We start from the raw sequence: 24,152 nt of genomic DNA, 5'->3' as shown, positions 1-24,152 counted from the left end.
ACTTTTTGTAGTAGGTAGATTTATTTTATAGTCAAAACATGTCTAAATTAATAGTTGGAATTTGGCCTTTCTCTCTCTAAGGTTTTTGGTAAATAAATTCTAAAATTCAGCACTAGATGTTATGTGTTTTTAAATTTTGTAATGAGAACATGAACTATCAATTTGTTTAACACTTCATTCTGGAGATATTCTTTCTAATATCAAGGATACAAAACATTTATTATATAGTTGGATGATTTTTTTTGTTGGAAGTTTTTGAAAATCAAAATGTTAAACTGAAAAATACCATTTTAGGTTATAATGCTGAATATTTTTTTCATTCAATATTTGCATTGACTAACGTCTGTTAATGTATAGCTTGCTATATTTAGATTACATTAATTCTTTAGTATTTTTCCTTCTTTGGATTAAACGATGGTTGGGGTAGCTATTCTATTCTGTGATTCGGGTGGTTTTACATAGTAAATGTGAAGTTTTCTCCTAGGTAAAATAAAATGTTGACTAGCCAGAACCAATTACTGTATTTTTAAAAGTATATTTTATTTGCTATAAAGAATTACATCACTTTAGCAAATATTTTATATGTCTTTCATACAATAGGTGAAGTATTACAGACATTTAGCACCTGATCATTTGCTGCAAATATGTCATCGACTAGGACCTCTTCTTGAACAAGAAATTCCGCAAAGTGTTCCTGGAGTACAAACTTTATTAGGAGCTGGAAGACAGTCCTTGCTACGCACAAATAAAAGTATGAAAAATTTCTAATAGGATTTAGACATTGTTTTTCTCATTTTTTTCTTTTGTCCTTCCTATCTTTTTATCCATAAAACTGTGTGTTTCATAGGTTGCAAGCATGTTGTGTGGAAAGGCTCTGCTCTGGCTGCATTGCATTGTGGAAGACCACCTGAGTCGCCAATTAACTATGGTAGCCCACCGAGCATTGGTGAGTTAAGTTCATTACCAAGTTGATATCCTCTTGGTAAAGAGCTTTTGAAAATAAAAATGTTTTTAATTACTGTGAAATCAGAGAATTTCATATTATGTACATTATTAGCATTCAAAGAGGAAAAAGCTATCAGATTTTTTTCTTACATCAGTGATCTTAACAGTGAAGAAGTTACAATATGTAATTATGGATTGTATATATTATACCTGATGCTGGCTAGTTAGTTCATTAGTTCATTGGAATTTTATTTTTACAAAAATTGTTTATTATGTGTATTATAGGTTGATTAATGGGCAACTGTATCATAATACACATTAGGTATAATGATGGAAAACAAAAATAGTTTGGTTATTTTTTTATAAAGCATAGTGCATTTTTTTTGCCTTTAAAATTTCAAAGAAGGAAAACTGACGCAGATAGGGCTTTTTCTTGAAATGCCTACTAGATTCATCCCTTTTCCCTTACCAGGCCCTTGTCTTACCTGGATTACTACACATCCTCCAACTAGTCTCTTGCGTCTGATATCTTCTCCCTTTCTTCCTTCCAAATAACACTGTAATATTAATCTTATTTAATTCTACCTTTGCTATGTCACTCTTATGATCAAGGTAGTATAAAGAGGTTAAGATAGTCTAATGGTGTCATACTTCTTCTATCACCAAGTCTAAACTTCTGAATTTCAGGACCTTCGTGTTTTAATCATAGCCTCTTGTCCCAACCCCACCCTCTTGCCTAGTCAGGAATGTTATTCCCCCTCTTTCTTCCATCTTTCCAAATCCTTATTTCTTCCTTTTTTGGATACTTATTATGCTATTATGTTGGTGCAAAAGTAAGTGCGGTTTAAAAGGTTAATAATTACAAAAAACGCAATTACTTTTGCACCAACCTAATAATCATCAATATTACAGTTTTGCATAACTTTTGGTTTATGTTTATATATCTTTTTCCATTGTTTTACTTTCAACCTTTTTGTATCCGTTTATTTTCCATATCTTAAAAATAGCACAGAAGTGACTTTTTAAAAATACAGTATGACGATGTTTGTGTTTTATCTGGCATATTTTGTCCTTTACGTGTAATTATTGATATATTTGGGTTTAAATTTACTATCTAGCACAACTGGGAAAATGATCTCTTTTTCTCTGGTTGCTTTTAAGATTTTCTTGTTGGTTTTCTGCAGTTTGTGATATATGTTGGTGTCAATTTTTTAAAATTTATCTTGTTTGAGATTTATTAGGCTTGTTTATAATGTCTTTTATTGGCATCAGAAATTTCTCAGCCATTATCTTTTAATATATCCTCTTTACTCCATTCTCTGTCCTCTCCTCTGGGACTCCAGTTAAACAGATGCTAGACTTTTTCATTTTATCTTCTGTTAATCTCTCTTTTATGATTTACATCTTTTTGTCTCTGTGATGCATTCTGGATTGTTTTCTCTGACCTATTTTCCAAAGGCATCCTATATGATATTTGTATGGTGGGTAATCATGAGTATATTTCTTTTTTAAGCATATGATTGCCCTGGTTAAGTAATGATTTCTGAGTATAATCTTACTACAATGAACAACTCTTAAAAAAACAAAGGATTGGAGGCATTAGAGCACATTTATACTTAGAAAATTATACGAGTGGGTAGAATAGTTTTCTTGAAAGAAGGATGAGATAAAATATTATAGGAGCTTTTGTCACACAGTTGTAGCTATTTATTTACCTTTGTTTTTTCCTACTACATTGTTAGGTTCGCAAGGATAGATTGTGTTTTTTGTTTTTTTTTGTTTTTGGGCGCAGCTCACAGTGGCCCATGTGGGGATCGAACCGGCAACCTTGGTGCTACCAGCACCACGCTCTAACCAACGGAGTTAATTGACCACCCGTAGGATAGATTGTGTTTTATTGCTCTTTACAGACCCAACTCCTCAGCATTAGTAAATATTAAATGAAGAGGCAGTAGGTAATTGATGTAATTGAGGAACTGGGGTAGGACAAGAAAAGTTCAGAAGTGGGAAGGAGTGAAAATAGATAGTTGGAAGAAGGGAGATTTGGTCCAATGATAGCTTTGAGGTAAGGAAGAAAACTGGAGCTGATTTTTAGAAACTTAAGGTATATCAGTGAACTAGGTTATCAATTCATTAAACTTGGAACATTAAAACCCATAACTATACAATTTAAAAAGCGACTCTTGAGCTTATCTCAGTGTTTTCTTATCCTATTTTATTTTATTGTCTGCTTGTAAATCCTGACTACTTTGTACCTCCTACTCCATGATACAAATTGTGAAAATTGAAGTGGCATTCATTCTCGGGACAGGAGAACCAAAGCGGTCATCTCCTTTCCAGCACTATAGAATCCCCTTTAATAAATGTTTTCAAAAGCAAAACCAAACAAACAACCCCCCAGAGATCCCACCAATCTGTTATCACCAGCTTCTAACTAATTTCTTTTGGAAGACATGTGTGAATGTGTACTTGGCATAGCAGCACTTACTTTCAAAGGTATTAAAGAATTTCTGGTATTGTCCTTTTTCTAATCTCCTTTACCACACTATGCCTGTTTTCAGATATAATTTACTCTGCATTTGCCTACGATAATAAACTCTACTTCAATAATAAATGACATAGGTTGGCTGAGATCAGGAAAGTATATACTTAGATACATTAAAGCTTTTTTTAAAGTTAAATTTGGAGATTCATTTAATGATTTAATGCATGTTTATCTTGTGAAAAAGATTGTAATATAGTAAAGCAATCTTTTGCTAATTTTCTTGTTTGTATTTATTTATTTTTTTACATTTACCATATTAGTGAAGTGAACTATTATCTCTAGGTTTTCCATACTCATTTTTTTTGTTATTTTGCCTAGGTACTTCCATATCTTTGTTGTTTTATTTGTTTTAGTCTTGGTGAGGAGCGATAAAGGAGTATTGGGGAACCTGATTCTTAGAAGGTGTGAGTCTAAGGAAACTATTTTGCCTTGACAAAAAGTTTACCTCACAAACATCCCGTTAATGCTAAGAAGCCTGTGCATTAAAAGAAGTCTTAGATCTCGTCTACCTTTATAGTTTTCTCTGAGAAAAATAGTTTGAACAAAGGCAACAAGGATTCACTTAAAATTAGATCAAATCTTGACGCCATCTTAGTGTAGATGTGTGGCCTTAGGCAATTATTTTTTTCATTACTTAATCTATAAAATGGGATAAAACCTACCAAATCTGGTTATTTGAAGGCTTAAATGAGCTAGCAAAGTGAGGCACAAAATAGAGGACAATAAATGTTACTTTGTGCCCTTTCTTCCTACAGTTATCATTTAATGAGTTATTTTGCTAATAAATCTTGAGTTCTTTTTTGAAGAGAAGTTTCTTTTCCCTTCTAATTTTCACTGTCATATTTTGCCATATTTACAATGCTGTATTTGACTTACTCTGTAATTGATAATTTCCCTTTAGTCTTCTATTCTCTCTTGCCTTCCCCCTTTTTTTGTGGACAAAAAGCTGATTACAGGATTGATTAACGTTGCAGCCTCCTCCTATTTTTAACTAAATTTGGGGCTTTTGTTCATTATAGTTACTGTTATGGAAGTTTATTTGTCTTGTTTCTATTTTGGTCAGTTGTTAGTTATTGGTGCAGGATGGTACAGAGACCAGATGGTGCTGTAGAAATAAACCAACCTGTATTGAGTTATTTCCCAGATTATCTCCAGTTCTCAAATTATGAATACTTGGTTATTATTTCCTACTAATATCTATATTAGTAATTTCAGAAGGATTATTGTGGCAAGCCTTACAATTGTGGCTCTATAGTGAATTAAATGTTAAAAGTTCCTGTTTATATGATTCCTTCTCAAATAAAATTGAACCTGAACTCTTTGATACATTAGAAATAAAGCTTAAATAAAATTGATGGCCCTTTGTATTATTTTATGGCTTTAGAATCAAACCAGATGTGAATTCTTTGTATCATATCATTCAATCTATTGTCAAATAGGCAATAGTTATTCTCTGTATGTAGTATAGTATACATTCAAATACTTTAATATACTTAGTCTTTAGGGTTTCCTTTATTATGGTTAAATATACTTAAATTCCTTGTATTTTTATCGCTGGTCCTGTTTTTCTCAGCCTTTGATTTTAAGTTAATCTCTTTAGACAATTCAGATTTTCCATATTGCTCTTTTGAGTTCCTTTTGGTAAATTGAGCTATACTTTATTTAATTAAAAATTAATCAGAATGAATATATACTCAATGTGGAAACTTGGAAAACAGAACGGCTCAAAAATCAGTCCATCTCACTGGTTATCTGCTATTAATACTTTGGCATGTTTCTTTTCAATCTTTTTTTCTAATATTTTGTCTACATAGCCTGCATGGTAAGAGTGCACTCTTTAGAATCAGACTATCTGAATTCAGTCCTGGGCTTTACCTCTGGGAAAGTTACATTTTGTCCTTCAGTTTTCTTATTGGTAAGGAGTATTCCCTTATTGGGAGTACCTTAAAATATGGATGAGGGTTAAATGAGAATATATGTAAAGTGCCTTGAACAGTGCCTAGCATGTAGTAAAGCACTCAGTACATATTAGCCATTTATTTTCCAAACCTGCTACACATCATAATAGTTTCTATAGCCTTTTTTCTCCCCCCATTCTGTACAGTATTGTATTTTTATGTTTACATACATTAATTGCAGCGATAAGCCTTTTTCTATTTTTAGATTCTTGAAGTCCTTCTAGTAAGAACCTCTTTCTAGCTCCAAGCCTTGGTGACTTTTCTTTAGCCATTTTCTCAAGGTATTTGGCTCTTGGAATGCTATATTTTCTCTTTTAGTGAATTATATAGCTATTTTTTTGTGACCTCCACAGTCTCCTTTTCATTAGAACATTTTTATGGTTCTTCAAAATGAATACAATTTTATGTAATTTTACACCTTATCAAATACCTTAATTATCACACAATATATCTGTCTGATAGAAATTCTGAAATTACCAACACCATATATAGACAACTTTTTTGGACTTGGAATGAACTTGGAAGGTCATTTCTATTTAGAAATTGCCCTCTGAGTGCCTGATCATGGACATAGTATTATTTTGTTTGGAAAATTACAGTTGCCCTCTATTTCCAAGGGTTCTGTATCCATGGATTCAGTACTGTACTGAACATGTATAGACTTTTTGTTATTATTTACTGAACAATACAGTGTAACAACTATTTACATAGCATTTACATCGTATTAGGTAATACAAGTAATCTAGAGATGATTTAAAGTATATGGGAGGGTATGTATAGGTTATATGCAAGTACTATGCCATTTTATATTAGGGACTTGAGTATCCGTGGGGGTTCTGGAACCAATACCCTTGTCTAAAGAGGTAAATCAGTTTGGAATTTGTTTTCATACGGTCTTGCTGATATGTTTATTGTTATATTTTTGTAGTTTACTTGGGTTTAGTTTATAGGCTTCCAAATTCTTGTTTTATAGTTACGAGTTATTAATCTTACATTTAGAATGCCTTTATTAACACAGATCATGGAGATTAAAATGAAACCTAGGTACTGATTATCCAGAATTTACTCTCTTGTACTTTAATTTAGGAACTGTTTATGTAGTTATTGATAAATTATAACTACTGTGTTTCCCCAAAAATAAGACCTAGCCGGACAATCAGCTCTAATGCATCTTTTGGGGCAAAAGTTAATATAAAACCCAGTCTTCTTTTACTGTAATATACGACTGGGTATGATATGATAGGATATGATAGGATATGATATGATACCGGGTCTTATATTAATTTTTTGCTCCAAAATACGAATTAGAGCTGATTGTCCGGCAAGCTCTTATTTTCGGGGAAACAGGGTAGTTCTGGGATCCTTCATTTCTGATTGTTAAGGGGGAACAGCTTTCTTACACTGTAGTAGACATTGTATAGACTATTATATTGTTCTTAACAGTTAAAAACATTAACAACAACAACAAAAAAACCTCTACATTTTTGTTAATTCATAGTAATTTAAATTTTTCCCAATTCGTCTTTTTTTAACGATGGTTAATTTTGGTCTTGGATAATTGACTGCAGTTGTACCATGTGTCCTTGTCCATTTTACAAAGTAGTTAGCAGAAGGAGAAAAAATTCTAAAAATTTTTGAGGGAGATAATGGTATTTCTGTTTCAGTTCTTTTTTATTTGCAGAGATTTTATTATGTGTTTTTCTGCTGTCTTAAAAAAGTAGTTACGTGGTTTTTGCAGATGCTCTTTTCTGGCAGCTGCTTATTTTTCCTCCATGAAACTTGATTCAAATGGTACAGGTTTGTATAGTGAGGAAAACTAAGGTAATTATGTTAATCTTTTTTTAAAGTCATCTTCATTGAAAACTTGGTCCCAGAAATAGGAAGAAAGCATCCTATTCCTGGATAGAAAGATGTCAGTTGTTTATAAGTGAATGAAATTGAAGTTATATTTCCAACAAATTTATTTTAAAAAAAACTTTCAGTGATCATCAAGTTAGATAATGAATTATCAAGACAAAGACATCTTAAAATGGATACATAATGAAGACTAATAGCCAGATAAATACTACATCATTAATTACAAAATTAAAGTTTTAAAACTGGCATGTAAATAGACATGCTGTCAGTGACTTGGCACAGAAATATATGTAAAATAATTTACTCACAAATGTAATAAAATAGAGAAGTAAATGAAAAGTCTGGGACAAATGGTTGATTATTTGGGAGAAGAAAAATATCTTTAGAGACTCACTTCATATTGTATACTAAAACTCCAGATATACTAAGGAATTAAGTGAAAAATTGAAGCCACAAAATGTAAAAGAAAATATAAGTGGATATTTATACTGTTGGCTGGTAGGAGGACTTTTTATGTTAAAGAAGTAAAGAAATTATAAAAGAAAGGGAAAATATTGGCTATGTAAAAAAAAAGAAAGGGATAGAATTGGCTATGTAAAATTTGTGAAATCTTGAGATGTCGAAAAAACCAGCATAATATGAAAGCAAAGTATATTGTGGAAAATGCTTCTAGAAATAGGATTGGAGAAATTGAAGTTGAGAGAGAGGTTAACTTCCTTGCAGTCAGCCACAGTGTCAAATTTGAACACAAGGATGTTGAACTTAAAGCCTAGCTCTTACTAGGGAATAGAGTGGAACTGTTAACATGGTGATTATGCGGGAAATCTTTGCAAAATTTTAAAAATGATTCTTTAGGTGCTAGAATTATGGGTTTTTCTTCTGTGTGTTAATTTTCAACATTGAATATGCATTAGTATTATGATTAGAGAAATCCTTGAAAAATAGGTGTGAACTAGGAAAGTGATTTGTGGGAGAATTTGACTTAATCATCCTATTGCCTTGAGAAGTAAAAGATAAGAACCTACTACTGGCTAGATACGTACACAGTTACCTCTGTCTTTAAGAAATTGTGGCCTTTTGTTTATCTCAATAATTAGTTCTGTAGACTTGTGTACATAGATTTTGTTTCAGAGACTGTTCTGAATGATTTGCTACGAATGACACTTGAAGAGACTGGTATTTGAGATGGATAACAGTGATTTCTGGAATGTTTATTTCATTTACTGGTCTATTTACTAGGAAAATTGAGTAAATATGTTTACTTCTCCCTTTCCTTCCAAATTAAATCCATTTAGCATGACAGTTGAAATGAAGAACTATTTAGAGATACATATTTTGCATCTATAATCTGTATGGTAAAGAAATCCTTCATTTTTGTTTTATTCCTAAACCTAGTTGTTTTATTCACATGTAATTTATTCATTAAATTCACCAAATATATATTGATCTTCTAAGTGCCAGATACCATTGTCAGCTCTTAGATTAATCAAAGAACAAAACAGACAAAATTTTGCCAGTATGGAGCTTATTATGCTATAGTGGGGGAAAGCAGGAAATAGTGAACATAATAAACAAATAAATGTATAACATCAGGTGATAAGTGATGGAAAAAGAACAAAGAGCTGCATAAAGGTGGATTAGGAGTTATGAGTGGTGGTAAGCAACGGGTTGCAATTTTCAATTGACTGATCACGTTAGGCATCTAACCTGATGTGCTAAGACATCTGAGAAAAGAAGGTCAAAGGGAGTTAGCCAGCCATGTGGGAGTGATATTCAAACCAGAGATAACAGCCAATGCAAAAACCCTAAATTAGGAGCATACCTGATGTGTTGGAAGAATGTGCAAGATTAGAGTGGCTGGAGCAGACCAGGTAAGGGGTAAGAAGTAGCAGGTGAGGTCAGAGAGGTAATGGGAGACCAGATTATGCAGGGCGTTGGTAGACTGATGTGTAATGAATTTGTTATTCTGAATGAAATGAAGAATATTGCAGTTTTGAGCAGAAGAGTCATGTTGCTGGGCGACCAATTAGGTTGCTTTTGAAATTCACTACAGTCTTACGAGAAGAGGTGACATTTTAACTGGTACTGGAGGGTAAGAATTTGCCAAGTGAAGAAAATAGACATTTGCTTTGTCAGGCTTAATTTAAGAATATTTCCCATCACCATACTTATGAAAATAAATGTACTTTTAAACCAAAGCCATATATGCTACTTGATTTAAGGTTAAACTATTATAATATCATATAAAGACCTTATTCCTTTGTGACCTCTTATATCTGTTTCACCATGCTCGTTTAGAAAATTGATGTTCTAGTTTAATAAAATTTAAGGAGTTCCTATAGTCCAAGAGACATTTCCCTTTTACTCAAAAATCCAATTAGTCTATTAACAATTTCTTTAGAAAGTGAATAATTGCCATTTGCCTTTCTGCCATAAAACTATAAATTAAATTGAATCATCTTTGTATCTTATTATTAACTATGATTCATTTATATACTTTTTAATTTAAAAGGTTCTACACTCAGTTGTAGGAAATATGAATAAGATAGATTTTCTATCCTTAAACTACTTAAGATCTGATAAGGAAGATAGACATTATGCAAACGGTGTAGTAAAAGAAAATGTGAGTTCACTAAATGGGAGTCCTAGACCATCCTCTTCTCAACCTTTGTAAAAATTCTCTACCTTTTCGATCTCGTCAGACCTTCTTCAAATTCAGCCTCCTCAGTTGAACTTGCACTGTTGAACCATACTTACATTTTCTTTTCTAACTCCCTGTATCCAGTATGAATTACCAACTCATAACCTGGAAACTGCATACTGCTCTCTGTAGGTCGTGTATTATAGGAATGTTGCACAGGTTTGTAATTTGATTGAGAAGGTCTCTGCTGGGTACCTTCTCCCCTTAGGAAACAGTCAGAGTGTAGATATTCAGTAGTTAATTGGTAATGAAGCGTAACAAAAGATAGTGTGGAAAATAGTTTGAACTATAAGTATTTTTCACTTACTGTAATGTTTCTGGAAAGTTTTACTTGAAAAGTTGACTGTAAAGTAACTTTTCGAAAAGGCTAGTCTCTTTTTCAGTTGACTCCCAAAATGTATAATTCCAGTTTAGGTAAAGATTCGGTGAAAACTGTTTAAGAGAGTAGTAGCATTTTCTCTCTTTACTTAAGGGAAGTATTTTTTGCTTAGAAAATTCTTCATGTATTCTGATTTTCAAATGGTCTTCATAACAAATTCATGTTTAAAAATTCTGACATATTCAAGTTCTTGATCATCATTAAAATAGTAGTTTTGATATTGTAATTATCTCTAACAATCATTTTTTATACCTGAACAATGTTAAATATTTTAAGAAAACTTGACATTTTGAGAATTTTGTAAATTTTCTATGGTGGGAATTAAACTACATCTTGGCAACACTGTCAGTGTTTGTGTTATATGTCATCACTTTCCTGCAGAACTGACAGGTAAAGTAAGCCTGAGACATCATTGATCCTTAGTGTTTAAGATCATTTGTATCAGGACAATTGATGTCTGTGGTTTTGTGTGACTCTTGCTCTAAATCAGTTTGGAGCCAAAACACTAGAGGAGTATGTCTTTTACCAGGCCATTTCTGTGCATAAAGAAAAATGTATCAGGGCTGATTAGAAACTTATTGAATCACTGTTAGGTTATAGTACTAATATAACCAGCTTAAGCCTAAATATGTTGATTCACAGTTGTTACAGCTTATCTTAGATATTCTTAGATGTTGAAATATTGTTGCATAAAACTAACAACAAGAGAGATACTCTATTAGACTATAAAATGATTGATGTAGTAAAAGAACAGATAAGCATAATGTAATTATTCCTTGAAATATTGCTTTAGAATCTGCAAAACATTTTTCAATATATCACCTCACCAGTACTCAAATTTTTTAAAAATATGCAAACATTTATTGTATATAGATTTAAAAAATACTGATATTCTTTATGATACAGCTGAAATATTTGTATTTTATCAACTTTAATTGCTAGGCTCTAAATCTAGGTTGAATGGTGTTTTTGTATATATTTTTAATTTTCTTTGGGACTAAATTCAAGTGAGAAACTAGTGCTTGCTGTCCATCTAGTACTAGATGGCAGTCACGCAGAAAAAAATCCTTACATTAAAAAATAATCTATTGGTGAATAATGTACCTGTAGATCAGCCGGCATATATTTATTGAGCACCTACTTTGTCCATCATTAACAGTATAGAAAATAAGTACAATCATAATTTAGATGGAAGAGAATATTTTGGGCTGGAGTCAGCATATCAGGCTTTGGAGTAGAAGATAAATTTCAGTCATATCTTGAAAAATCGTTAAAAGGGGTGAGTTGAAAAAAGAGCAAATAGGTTCTAGAGAAGGTATCATTATACAGTTGTTTTGCAAGATCCCCAGTTTAATTATTTTTCAAAATAATGCAATGAGTTATTTGTCTCATTTTTTTGTAAAGTGTTTTAAAACATCATTTAGCATGTCAAATTTGGAGTGTTCAGGAGTTGTTGGTTGATGAAAAGTAAAAATCACTGGATCCAGTTTTAACTGCTTTTGTAAGAAAGCCTATCTCATTTTAAAGAAGTAATATCTCATAAAATGATTTTGGTTTCAAAGAGCCCTGGCCAGAAAATACAGAAGTCTGAATTTTAATCCTAGCTTCGTGCTTTATTTACTTTGTGACTTTAGACAGGTCATTTAATTGAATTTGTAAAATGAGGATAAAAGTACCTAACTTAACTTTTTTCAGGTGAAATAACGTGGTTTTATTGGTTGTTTTGGAGACATTTAACTGGCAACCATATACATTAGAAAGCACCTTTATTTTTACCAACACGTGAGAAATTAGAATATGTGAATTCTTAAGAGATGATAATTAAGAAAATTAATCTGAATTATATTCATTTTTCCCCTTTTCTCTTTGGTAGCGGATACTTTGTTTTCAAGGAGGCTGAATGGGAAATACAGGCTTGAGCGACTTGTTCCAACTGCAGTATATCAGCACATGAAAATGCATAAACGAATTCTTGGACACTTGTCGTCTGTGTACTGTGTAACTTTTGATCGAACTGGCAGACGGATATTTACTGTAAGTAATTTTTAAAATGTCTTAATTCATGTGAGGAATTGAAGAAACATTGCTTATAGTTGAACTTCAGATAAAACCGTTTTCCTTTAGTGAAAAACTGGAAATTTAGGTAATTTAGCTTATTAACAGAAGCTTTTACTTAAGGCTTCACTTTATCCAAATTTGGAAAATTCCTGAAAGACATATTATAGCACAGTCACAGCTATATTATAGTCCTGCATCATGGAGAATTCAGCCTTATATCAAATATATAGTTTGACATTTTGTAAAATGTCAAACCATAATTTTAATTTTAAACCAAGGACATTTCCAAAGTGTATTAATAAGCAAATTAGAACAGATTATTAAATGTACCTTATTATATTATCTGTAGACAACCACTTGCTAGTCTATGGGAAAATTTCCTTAAAATAGTGATAGAAAAAATTCTGAGCATATCTAATATGCTTTGCTTATTAACTTTTTTCCTTAACACCTCATTCTTTATCTGATGTATTCAAAGAGGCTCTTGGAGATTATTTGTCATTGCTTCTTTTACCTTGTTGAATGGAGAAAAGCACAGATTTTCAGCTTCAAGTAAGAAAATTACTGTTGGAAATATATTAGTTTATTTTTAGGTGCCTTAACTATTGTATCCACTAAGGGTAATACTTATACACTAATATGATTGTACTTAAAATTAAATACCACCCTGTGGGCTAAAGGTAGTGCACTCATTCACATAGCCCTTACTTTCCTTTGAAATAAGAAAATGGGAAATGGAAGTTAAAATGGAAATTCTTATCTCTGTCTTTGAAGAGAGCAGTTGCAAATTTTACACAATTTAGATAATTATAGATTTCTCTTTTAAGTAAACATGCTTGTAAACTGAGATTTATTTATGTCTACTTTTTCTCTACTTACACACCCAGTCATCTGTAAAACAGTTAAACAGCAGGATGTAGGAAAAGATTTTTATACATATCTTTTCCCTGGCTCTAACCCACTTAAGGCATTTGCAGATCATTTCCTACCTTATATTCTCTCCCCTTTCACCTTCTCTTTTATCTCCATTGTTCTTCATGAAGCAAGATAAAAGTGAAATATTTTACATTTCTGACAGTGGAGAATAGGAATCTGTATATTTGCTAAAGTGTTTAATATACCTGTAAAAGTAATTTGCTCTCAATAATGGAAAATTACATTGAGCCTTTTCAGGTTCAATATACTAATACCTAAATTCAACTCTCAATACAAAGTTACTTAGGCATTTTTAATGTTTAAAAGAATTTTCAAAAATAGTAATAAACTGAAGTAATGAGAAAGAGGCATTACATTGTGTTTGTACTTCATTTTGGTGAGTGTAAAGTATGCCATTGCATTGAGATTATAAAAAATGTTTCAACTTTTTACTTAATTTTTTTTTGTTTGTGAAGTACCTTGTGGGAATTCTTTCTTTAAAAATAATGAGGATGGTAAGCATTTGGTTGTTGTGCTTTATGAAGCATTGCGTGTGTTTTGATTTGAATTAGGTATGTAATCTAGAGTTTTCTGAGGGGAAATGCAGTGAAATAGTATGCTTTTGCTATCTCGTAAATTTTGTTAGCGTGGTAGGTACAGAATTGAAAGATGGAAAGAGCCCCACTCTAAACTAGCAGTTGTTAGCAAACTACTACCCTGGGTCAAATCTAGCTTGCCACCTGTTTTAGTAAATAAAATTTTATTCAAACACAGCCATGCTCAGTTGTTCATGTATTGTTTATGGTTACTTTTATTCTGCAACAACAGAGTTGAGTAGTTATGAGTGCAAAGCCTAAAATAATTATTTGGCCCTATAGAGAAAAAATTTGCAGCCCCTGTTGCTATTCCTACTTTTAAGAACATATGATTTCGGGAACAGAAATGATACGTGAAGAAGAAGCTGTTTTCAGATTATTTTCCTTTAGTTGAAGATGCATAAAGAGAAAAAATGATCACTGTATTATTTTATATGGTCTCACCAAGAATCTGAAAATTTTGATGTTTTTACATAGGTGATAGTATTAATTATGCCAAAGTCACTCTCATACGTACTTTTTTACTGGTAATTTGCAGTTAGATTCCAACTTGTGATAAAAATGGCAAAGATATGAGAGCACTGTTATTTCAAATTTTCTTTTATTTTTATGATTATCATCTCAAGTGGCTGGTAGGGTACACATGTGTTCACTGTTTATACCATATAAAGTGGGATGGCTGTTGGGTTTTCCCTTGTTCCATTGGGAACACACTAGCCACTGACTAATGATTTGAAAAATCAGCCTTGAAAACTGATAAAGTTAAGGCTTTAGGATAGTAGATCATGAATGATCAATAAAAGATTCTTGTGAGAGAGCACACTTAGTATTTATTGGAATAACAATTCAGTAATAGATCAACTGGTATTTCCTATTTATGTATCTGGTATCTTAAGATCTTGCATGTTTATTACTAAGGTTCTTATGTAGATATGTTTGAAAACTTTTTCCAAGGGACTAATTCTCTTGAGTCCTTTCTGAATAGGAACAGCCAGAGGCAGTATAGATAGCACGGGTTAAGAGCATCAGCTTGGCATTAGGGGCTCTTAGTTCAACTCACACTTCCTTGTAGTGCAGTTTGGACAGCTGACCTCACCCCTTTAATCTTCAGTTTCTCATCTCTTAAAAAAAGAGGGAGGGGAATAGACAAAAGTACCAACTCCATGGGAGTTTTGTGGAATTACATGAAATAATGCATAAAATTAGTATAGAACAAGATATATATATAGTAAGCAGTCATTAAGTTTTACCTGCTGCTATTAATTTTATAGTTTTAAATAAATCTTACCCATTTTATTTTCTTATCCAACTAAGATCTTATTTATAAATGGTATACAAGATTTAAACTGAAATCATTATAATTGATAAATTCTATATTAGGATAATTTGCCAGTATTTTGTACTAGAAATATTTTAATAATAGATGTTTCCTAGTAGAATAGTGAGAAGAATCTAGGGAGGAAGAAAGCATAATTACCAAATCAGACTTGCTCTTCTCTCTTAGGTTTTAAACTTTTGTGCGTGATTTCAGAATCATTGCCTCAAATAATATTTACCAAAGAAAAGCAAAGTTAGTTATCTCTCAGGAAGAAGCCATTTGCTCAAAATACCAAAGTATGTTGAGGACCATATAAAAAGATATTTCCCCCCATTTCAGAAACAAAATGTATCTCTCTTTTCAAATTAAGGCAAAGGAACATAAAATATTTTCCTAGATGTCGTATGCTATAGTAAAGACTATGAGGTTATGTGCATTCCTTTAACAAACATCAGTCTTTTAGGAGCCACCGTTCTAAACACTTAGGATATAGAAATGAAAGACATAGTATCTGACCCAGGAAAGTTCATAGATGGTCAAAAAATAATATTGATACAATGCCATAAGATAGAGTTTGCATAAGAAACAGATGTAGGAGAGAGGGACCTAATCCAGTGTGTAGTAGGTAATGGTAAGAGAAACTTTCTAGAGAAGTGGCAGCTGAATTGAGCTAGATATTGCAGACTCAGGGAAAGACATTTATAAACTGTGAGAGAATGTAATATGCAATTTTGTATTATTGATATGACAAAGAATAAATATGGATTTATCATTAAGCATGAGCTAGAAATGGTGGGGGACAAAATCATCAAGGTTTTTTTTTGACATATTAAGGAGAGTTTCTTTCCCCTGAAGGCAATGGAGAGAAAATGACAAATTTAGACAGAAGAGAGAGTAGAATTTCTCTTTTTAATGATCCCTTTGGCATTATTAAATAGGATGGATTGAAACTAAGTCCATATACGGAGGAATTCGTTCCTGGCAGTGATCCATGAAAGAAATCATCAGGGCTTGAACAGAGCGACAGTGGAAGTAGGGATGGAAATAACAGATTAAAAGTAGAATCTCTAGGATATAAGAAATTCATTTGAATATAGGGAGGAATTAAGAGTGAACAGTATCGGATGACATGTTTTTAACTTGTGTGACTGGTTAGAAAGTTCTGTCACTTACTATGGGTAGGGATTTAAGTGAAGAAGTTTGTGAGGGTAGGACATGTTGAATTTGAGATACTCATGAGGATAGCTAAATAGAAATGTTCAACAGGCAGTGGGAGTTCAGCAGTGAGATATAGGCTAGAAGATTCAGCTTGGGAATCAGTGAATATGAAAATTAACTATGTATGTAATGAAGGAAGCCTGAAAATTCAGCTTTAAAAGCAGGCCAAAGACAAGGATAGCTGCCTAAGAGGCCAGAGAAAAATTTTTTAAAAAGTAGTGTCTTACAATCCAAATGGTTAGTATTTCATGAAAGATGGAAGCCTAAAGTAAAATTACAACTGAAAGACATCTTTTGAATTTGGCAAGACTATTAATGACCTTGACAAAAAAAAAAAAAATTAGGGATAGGAGTGAGATTACAATGCTCAAGACTCAGGAGGGACTAGGAATTGAAAAACGGAAGAGACTTAATCTATACTTATCTTCCAAAAGCTTGACAGTTAAAAAAAAAGATAGTCTGTTTTCTGAATATGGAGCACTACCGTTGAACTTCATATTTCCATTATATTTTCCTACTATGTTGCAAAAAAATTGTTTAGATGTCTGTCTCTATTAAGTTGTGAGCTTCTTAATAGTAAAGATTTTTTCTTAAACCTTTTTGGGACTGTATTGCCTTACAGAGTATCTGGTGCATACCGTAGGCATACGTACAGCAAATGATGAATGAATCAACTAGTCAGAGGGAAAAAAAATGTCCTTTTTGCAAGAAACTTACTCTATTGGGGAAATACATATAAATGTCTGTAGGACAAAATCCCTTCTTTGCTTCATTTACAGTGGTTATTTTCTGTACTCCAAACTTGCAAAGCCCATTTATGACTTAGAGACTTTGTACTAGCTATTCCTTTTGCCTGGAATTATCTTTTCCCAAAATATTCCTGTGGCTGATTACTAGCAGTTCTCTGTTCAAATACCACTTTCTTAGAGTCTCTTCCCTGACTACCTTCCCTCCCCATGCTCCACCGTTGTCTGTCTCATTATTGAATTTTTCTTACAATATGTTTCACTCTCTGGAGTTCTTATTTTTAAAATTTGTTTTTTATTGTATCTTTTACTAAGCTCCGTGAAGACAGAGACCTTGACAATTTGAATGGATCCTGAGGATTGAATGGCAGTTTTATAAATACTGATTTCCCAACCTACCTAGGTGTGTGTCCTCATTTTAGAGAAATACACCCTGCAATATTTAGAAGTGATGAGGCATCAAGTCTGCGGACTGCTGTTAAATGGTACAGCAAAACAGTAGTGGTAGAGTGTGTGTGTGTGAGAGAGAGAGAGAGAGAGAGAGAGAGAGAGAGCTAGAAAGATAGGAAGGGAAGAAAGGTGGTGATGGAGCAAATGTAGTGAATTGTTAACAGTTGATGAATCTGGGTGATGGAGATTTGGAAGACATTGGTGCTATTCTTGAAAACTCTAAGTTTGAAATTTAAAATTAGTTTTTTAAAGTGCATGAGAGGTAGTGTAGGAATGATGGTGAATATTCAGTAGGTTTGTTAGTAATGGAAAGGAGAGCTAGAGTATGGTAATTCATAAGATAAATTTGTGAAAAATGGTGTGAGTGAAGGGGCAGGAACTAGGAGAACCTGACTTTAAAGATATGAGGAGATAATTCATATGCACTGGTCTTTAAGGAGGATAGATAGATCAATAGAAAGGTGAACATGGGATGTATAAAGAGCAATTTATTTTGACTATATTTAGTTAATTGGATTCACAATGAACAGATCCTACTTGTCCATATGAAATATTTTATCTGCTAAGAGTCTTGGTTAGGAAATGAGATTAGGTTTTAGAAGTGAGTGATAAAGCCTGGTAACAGGAAAAGAGTGACGAAGAGAGACCAGTTAGGGATAAAAATGATTGCTAATTAGCCTTACCCCCCCCCCCCCCAATAAATAGTGGATTCATGAATTTGCAATGTTGCGGATTTAGTATGCTTATCTTTTCTGTAACGGTCCTTGGCATCCTGGGAGCAGAATTGGATCAACTGATGATTAGACTCATACAAGGTTAGTCATTGGTGGTGTAAGTGGACCGGGAGTGAGAAAATTGGGCATGTGTTGAAATGTTTGACAGTGAAGTTTAGGATAATTTGTAAGGGAAATGAAACAGATCTGATAGATTGGTAAGAAAGAAAAATCAATCTTTTCTTGAAAAAAGCATTGAAGTAAATTTAGATTGTAAGCAATTTTTATCTGCCTGAAGGGCAGGGTACTTTTTAGCTTGAATAAGAAAATGACCTTGTAGCATACATAATAGTATACGTGACATTTTTGGCATTTAATTCTGTTTGTTCTAATGACATCAAGAGATGAAATGTGACATATAAAGCTATGTGGTAATACCAAGAAAAATTAGAGTTTGCTTTGTTGCTTCTGCCAAGGAACATCAAATTCTCCAAGATACAAGTTAAAAAATTAAATAATTTCTTTATTTTCATGTCAAGGTAATAATCTTTGGTTGGTCTTCACAATTGATGCTTCTCTTAGTAGGGAAAGGTTTACAGATCTTTGTAATTTTTTTTTTTTTTTTTTAATGTGTAAGCAGGGTTTATTAGTGATACGTTCTCAGGGAACAGAACAGGCCTAGGTGAGGAGCGGGGAGAGAGAGAGAAGCCTAGGCCTCTGGTATTAGTGATAACGTTCTTGGTAAAGACAACGGGCTTAGCCGAGGTGGGAGAGAGCAGCATAGGCTCCCGGTATTAGTGAGAGAGACAGAGAGAGAACGAGACAGAGACAGGGAGTGAGACAGAGAGAGCAAGACAGAGAGAGAGCGCGGGTGAGAGGGTGAGAGAGAGCTTTATAATTTTAAGGTAATCTGAGCAGAAGTAACCTGCTGTAATGTTTCCAAATTTGTGTAGTTTTCTACTTGCAGAAGTCAACCATTCTTTGTCATTTACTGTTCCATCCTGTAAAGTACTTTCTCTAGCTTTTAGTTTAAATAAATCCACAAGTAAATAGTTCAGTTAAACCCTTTAAAACTCGACTTTCAGAAACTATTAAATTTGGGGGGTATAGATAGACTTTAGGTTCTGCTTTAGTTTTCACATAGAATTTAAGTGACTCAAAGCCCTGTGTCTGAAGTTGTTTCATAATGTTTTCAAATAAGTAGGTAGGACATTTTTTTTAGAGATAGAGAATTTTGATACCCAAGTACATGATAAAGTAGAAAATGTCACAGAAACTTGTGGAGCTTTTCTTTACCGGAATACCAAAGCCAGATGCGTACCAGATGTTGCCTAAGCATTTTCTATGGAGAATGTCAATATTTGTTTTTATTTATCTGATTTTTACCTCAAACTTTATTTTGAAAGTAAACTTTGCAATTTCCGAAAGGGATTCACAAAATAGCAACTTTTTTTGGATAGACAAAAAGAAAGGAACTGCCCACAATGTTACATCCTGTTGTATGCTGGAAGGAAAGGTCATTGGTGTCACTATCTCCATAGTCTACTTAAAAGTATTAAAAGAAATAACAGTGATTCCGAAGTATCTGATTCAAGTTGCTTTCTTTATCCCAGGCTAAGGAGTATTGATTGTCTTAAAGGCACAGGGTTTTATCATTGTATGCATGGCTTCTTTAGGTGTGGTGGTGGACTAAGCAAATTTATAGGTACTTCAAACTAAATTCTTCTGCTTAGGCAAATCTAATGTTTGTTTAAGTCCCACCCCCAGGCCTTTTCACAATATCTACATTGTTTTTTCAGGATACAGATAAGGTACTTTTTTCAGCTTCCTTGACTTTGTTGTTACATTGACAAGATGTCTTGATGTTTTAGAAAAAAAGGCACTGTTAATTTGGTGTCACATTTTGTTTGGGGATTTAAGTAAACTAAAGCTACACATTCTTTTTGTTGTAATTTTTTTTCAGTTTATGCTAGTTTTAATAACATACTAATGAGCACTCTTTCACAATAATTATGATAGTTTTACATTTCTGAAAAATGAAACTAGTGATCCACAGCTGTCTTATGTTTTCCTTGGCATTAAACACTGGCTTAATATTTTAATTTAATTTAAAAGTAAATTCCAAAAAAAGTATTTTCAACTTTGCACCTAGCTAGCTCATGGTTTTCTTAAAAGTTATCGTGGCTAAAATAGTATGGTGACCATGTCTTGTCTACTTAAAATTCTTTAGTAGCTACCTCACCAGGTCATTCAGACTCCTTAACAGACATTTACAACTGTTATCTTCCTCAGATGAAACCTCTTCTGCTAATTTCTTGTTATTTCCACTTAGATTTTCTACTCCCAACTTTTCTCACCATGCCAATCCTCAGTCCTAGCAGCAACATGTAGATATTACTCGAAACAGAATTGACAACACAGAAATTAAACCCACATATACACGGGCAAATAATTTTGAGCAATAGACCCAAGAACATACAATGGAGAAAAGAAAGTCTCTTCAATAAATGGTACTGGGAAAATTGGAAAGTCACATGCAAAAGAATGAAACTAGACTGCTGTCTGTCACCATACACCAAAATTAACTCAAAATGGATCAAAGACATAAATATAAAACTTGAAGTAATAAATTGCATAGAAAAAAGCATAGGTACTAAACTTCAAGACCTTGGGTTTAGAAGGATTTTATGAATTTGACATCAAAGGCAAAGGGAGTGAAAGCAAAAATAAATAAATGGGACTATATCAAACTAAAAAGCTTCTGCACAGCAAAAGAAACCATCAATAAAACAGTGGCAACCAGCTGAATGGGTGAAGATATTTGCAAACAATACCTCTGATAGGGAGCTAATTTCTAAAATATATAAAGAACCCAGACAACTCAACAACAACAAAAAACCAAACAATCCAGTTAAAAATGGGCAGAGGACCTGAACAGTGTCGTGCGGGGGACCCTGCTCACTGCGCCATTTTTCAGGCGGGGCGGCCTGCGGGGTCTCTGCTCCCGCTCCCCACACAAGAACGCAGAATATGGTGAGGCCAAAAAGGAACACCCATGGAGCCATAGGTAGGGGAGTCATACCACTATAGTCTCACTGGAGGCTGGGCCCACCGGACGCACGACCTGCTGTCCGCCTTTCCGCCAACCGACCGACGACTCTCCTCCACTCTCCTCGGCTCTGTTCCTCTACTCTCTTCTGCTCTCCTCTACTCTCCTCCACTCTCCTCGGCTCCTCGGCAATCCTTGGCTCTTCTCGGCAATCCTCGGCTCTCCTCGGCAATCCTCGGCAGTCCTCGGCTCTCCTCCGTAGCCGCAGCAGTTATACCAGCGGCCAATGGGCTAACCGGCCACAGCCAACGGCCAATCAGCCACAGCCGACAGCCATCCACTACCCGAGCCAGCACCTTTCCACGTGAGGCCAAGAGCCTGTAAACTACTTTCTGGGGCTCTGTCCCCACAACAGACACTTCTCCCAAGAAGACATACAAATGGCCAACAAATACATGAAAGGATGTTCAACTTCACTAGTATAAAGGAAATGCAAATCAAAAACACAGTGAGATACCACTGCACACTGGTTAGAATGGCTTTTATCAAGAAGACAAGTAATAGTATTGGGAGAAGCTGTGGAGAAAAAGGAGCCCTCGTACACTGCTGGTGGGAATGTAATTGGTCTAGCCACTTACGGAAAACAGTATGGAAGTTCCTCAAAAAATTAAGACTAGAATTACCATATGATAGCAGTCCCTCCTCTGGGTATCCAAAAAATTTGAAAATATCCATAAAGATACATATATTCCTGTGTTCATTGCAGCATTACTCACGGTGCCCAAAACATAAAAACTGCCAAAGTTTTTTTCGATAGATGATTGGATAAAGATGTGGTACATATGTACAATGGAATATTACCCAGCTATAAGAAAATATGCAATACTGCCATTTGCGACAACATGGATGGATCCTGAGATTATCATGCTTAGCAAAATAAGTCAGAGAAAGTCGAGAACCATATGGTTTCACTCATGTGGGATATAAAACTGAAGCAACAAATGAACAAGACAAACAAAAACTCATAGACACAGACAATAGTGTTTACCAAAGGGCAAGTGGGGGAGGGGAGAGGTACAAGAGGGTAAAGGAGGTCACATATATGGTAATGGAAGGAGAACTGACTCTAGGTGGTGAACATACAATGCAATGTATAGGTGATGTATTATAGAATTGTACACTTGAAACCTGTATAATTTTACTAACCAATGTCACCCCAATAAATTTAAGTAAAAAAAATGACTCTTGTTTTCCCCTAAGCATTGGAACTTTGCTGAAAAAATTTGACAGCTGAGGTTTTCTAAAACCATGTTATCCTATTTTAGCAGGACTTCCACTGTTGCTCACAGACATTTCCCCCTTTTTTCTTACTGCTCTTCACTGTATTTCTAAACTTTCTTGTTTTGGTTCCTTTTGTTTTCCGCTTCCCCCTTTTTAGGAAATAATCCTCAGATATTTGTTTTACATACTAAGGTTAGAATCATCTAATTTCTTAACTGTTTACTTTAAAATTGCTATGTCTACCATTCCTCTCTTGCCTTCATACATCTTAGAAGCCTATGTATCTCCTGTCCAAGGCCAACCCCTGTGCCTTTGTGTTTGATCTCATTCCTTTCACCATTAACATAGCATTGTTTTTATTTTAATGTTCACAACTCTTTTTAACATTTTGTTTGAAAGACTATAATGTCCTACTCTTTGGTTTATTATTGACCTTACTAACATTTGAAGTGGGCTTGTTGGAAGAAAGTTTGTCTGTTAAATTCTGCTCTACAGTTTGGTCTTTTTTGAAAGAATTTTATCAATTTTTAATTCATCTTTTCACATTCAATTTAAACACGTTTATAGTGCTTTTAAAAATGTTTTCCCAGTAAATTTAATTTTTCTTCTGCATTCCTTTTCGGTTATTTATGTATATTTCTGATAGTCATTTTGAAATAACTTAGTTGAATTGTCAGATCATCTTTAGTTTCACATTCCCATAAAAATAAATTAATGATCATAATTAATGTTGCATGAAATAGAAATTGCTTAAGGATGCTTTAGAGTTCTGTTTGAAATTCTGCCGGTTCTGGGGAGCAGGGGTAAGGGTGGAGACAGCACACTATTGGTCATGGGAGACAGTAGTAAAGAGAGATTTCCCTGAAAGGGCAAAGATTTCTCTCCTTCAATTTATGGAAGGAAAAAAGGTTAATTGGGATAATGCACACTTGGGGAACATGTCCATGGTGTTTTTTGGTTTATTTTGGTTTTATTAATTGCTTGTCTAAATAGAGCAAAATTATTAATACTAAATTGATGAGATTACTAAATAATAAATTCAATAAGAATGTAGTGGGACTTTTTGTTAGATTTTAATTTGTGAAAAGTTTGGAGGCTGATTTTTAGATCACAGGTTGCCACTGTTTCTTTCAGTGAAGCTGGCATTTTGGTCAAAAAACGGGGTTTGTTTTTTCCTGTTTTTTAACGTGAAAAATACGTGAAACACCTTTTATGGTAGAATGTAAAGCAAAGTCTTATGCAGATATATACTCGTAAGAACAAAATGAATTATATCAGTACTGTGAAGCATAATGAGATGTTACGATTTTTTTTTTCATGTATTTCATTTATTTTTTGTTGTGAATGTAGGTCAGAGCCAAATATTGCCTTAATTTTTAGAAGATAAACAAATGAAGTGAATAAATTGACTTAATTTGTGGAA

The 24,152-nt window shown here is 33.6% G+C and overlaps 1 protein-coding gene across 1 annotated transcript in view; it reads left to right on the top strand.

Moving 5' to 3' along the window:
• The window catches only part of PHIP (PHIP subunit of CUL4-Ring ligase complex), a 118,957-nt gene that overhangs the window by 15,003 nt on the left and 79,802 nt on the right, over window positions 1-24,152 (top strand). Inside the window, exons 5-7 of the mRNA XM_074333220.1 lie at window positions 601-751; window positions 848-946; window positions 12,259-12,419. Of these exons, the coding sequence (XP_074189321.1) occupies window positions 601-751; window positions 848-946; window positions 12,259-12,419 (411 nt within the window). The remainder of the gene's footprint in view (window positions 1-600; window positions 752-847; window positions 947-12,258; window positions 12,420-24,152) is intronic.

This window comes from Rhinolophus sinicus, linkage group LG05, assembly GCF_036562045.2.
Source record: "Rhinolophus sinicus isolate RSC01 linkage group LG05, ASM3656204v1, whole genome shotgun sequence".
Classification (NCBI taxonomy): Eukaryota; Metazoa; Chordata; class Mammalia; order Chiroptera; family Rhinolophidae; genus Rhinolophus; species Rhinolophus sinicus.
The sequence above is the reverse complement of the archived record's forward strand: the minus strand, read 5'-3'. Positions and strand labels throughout refer to the sequence as shown.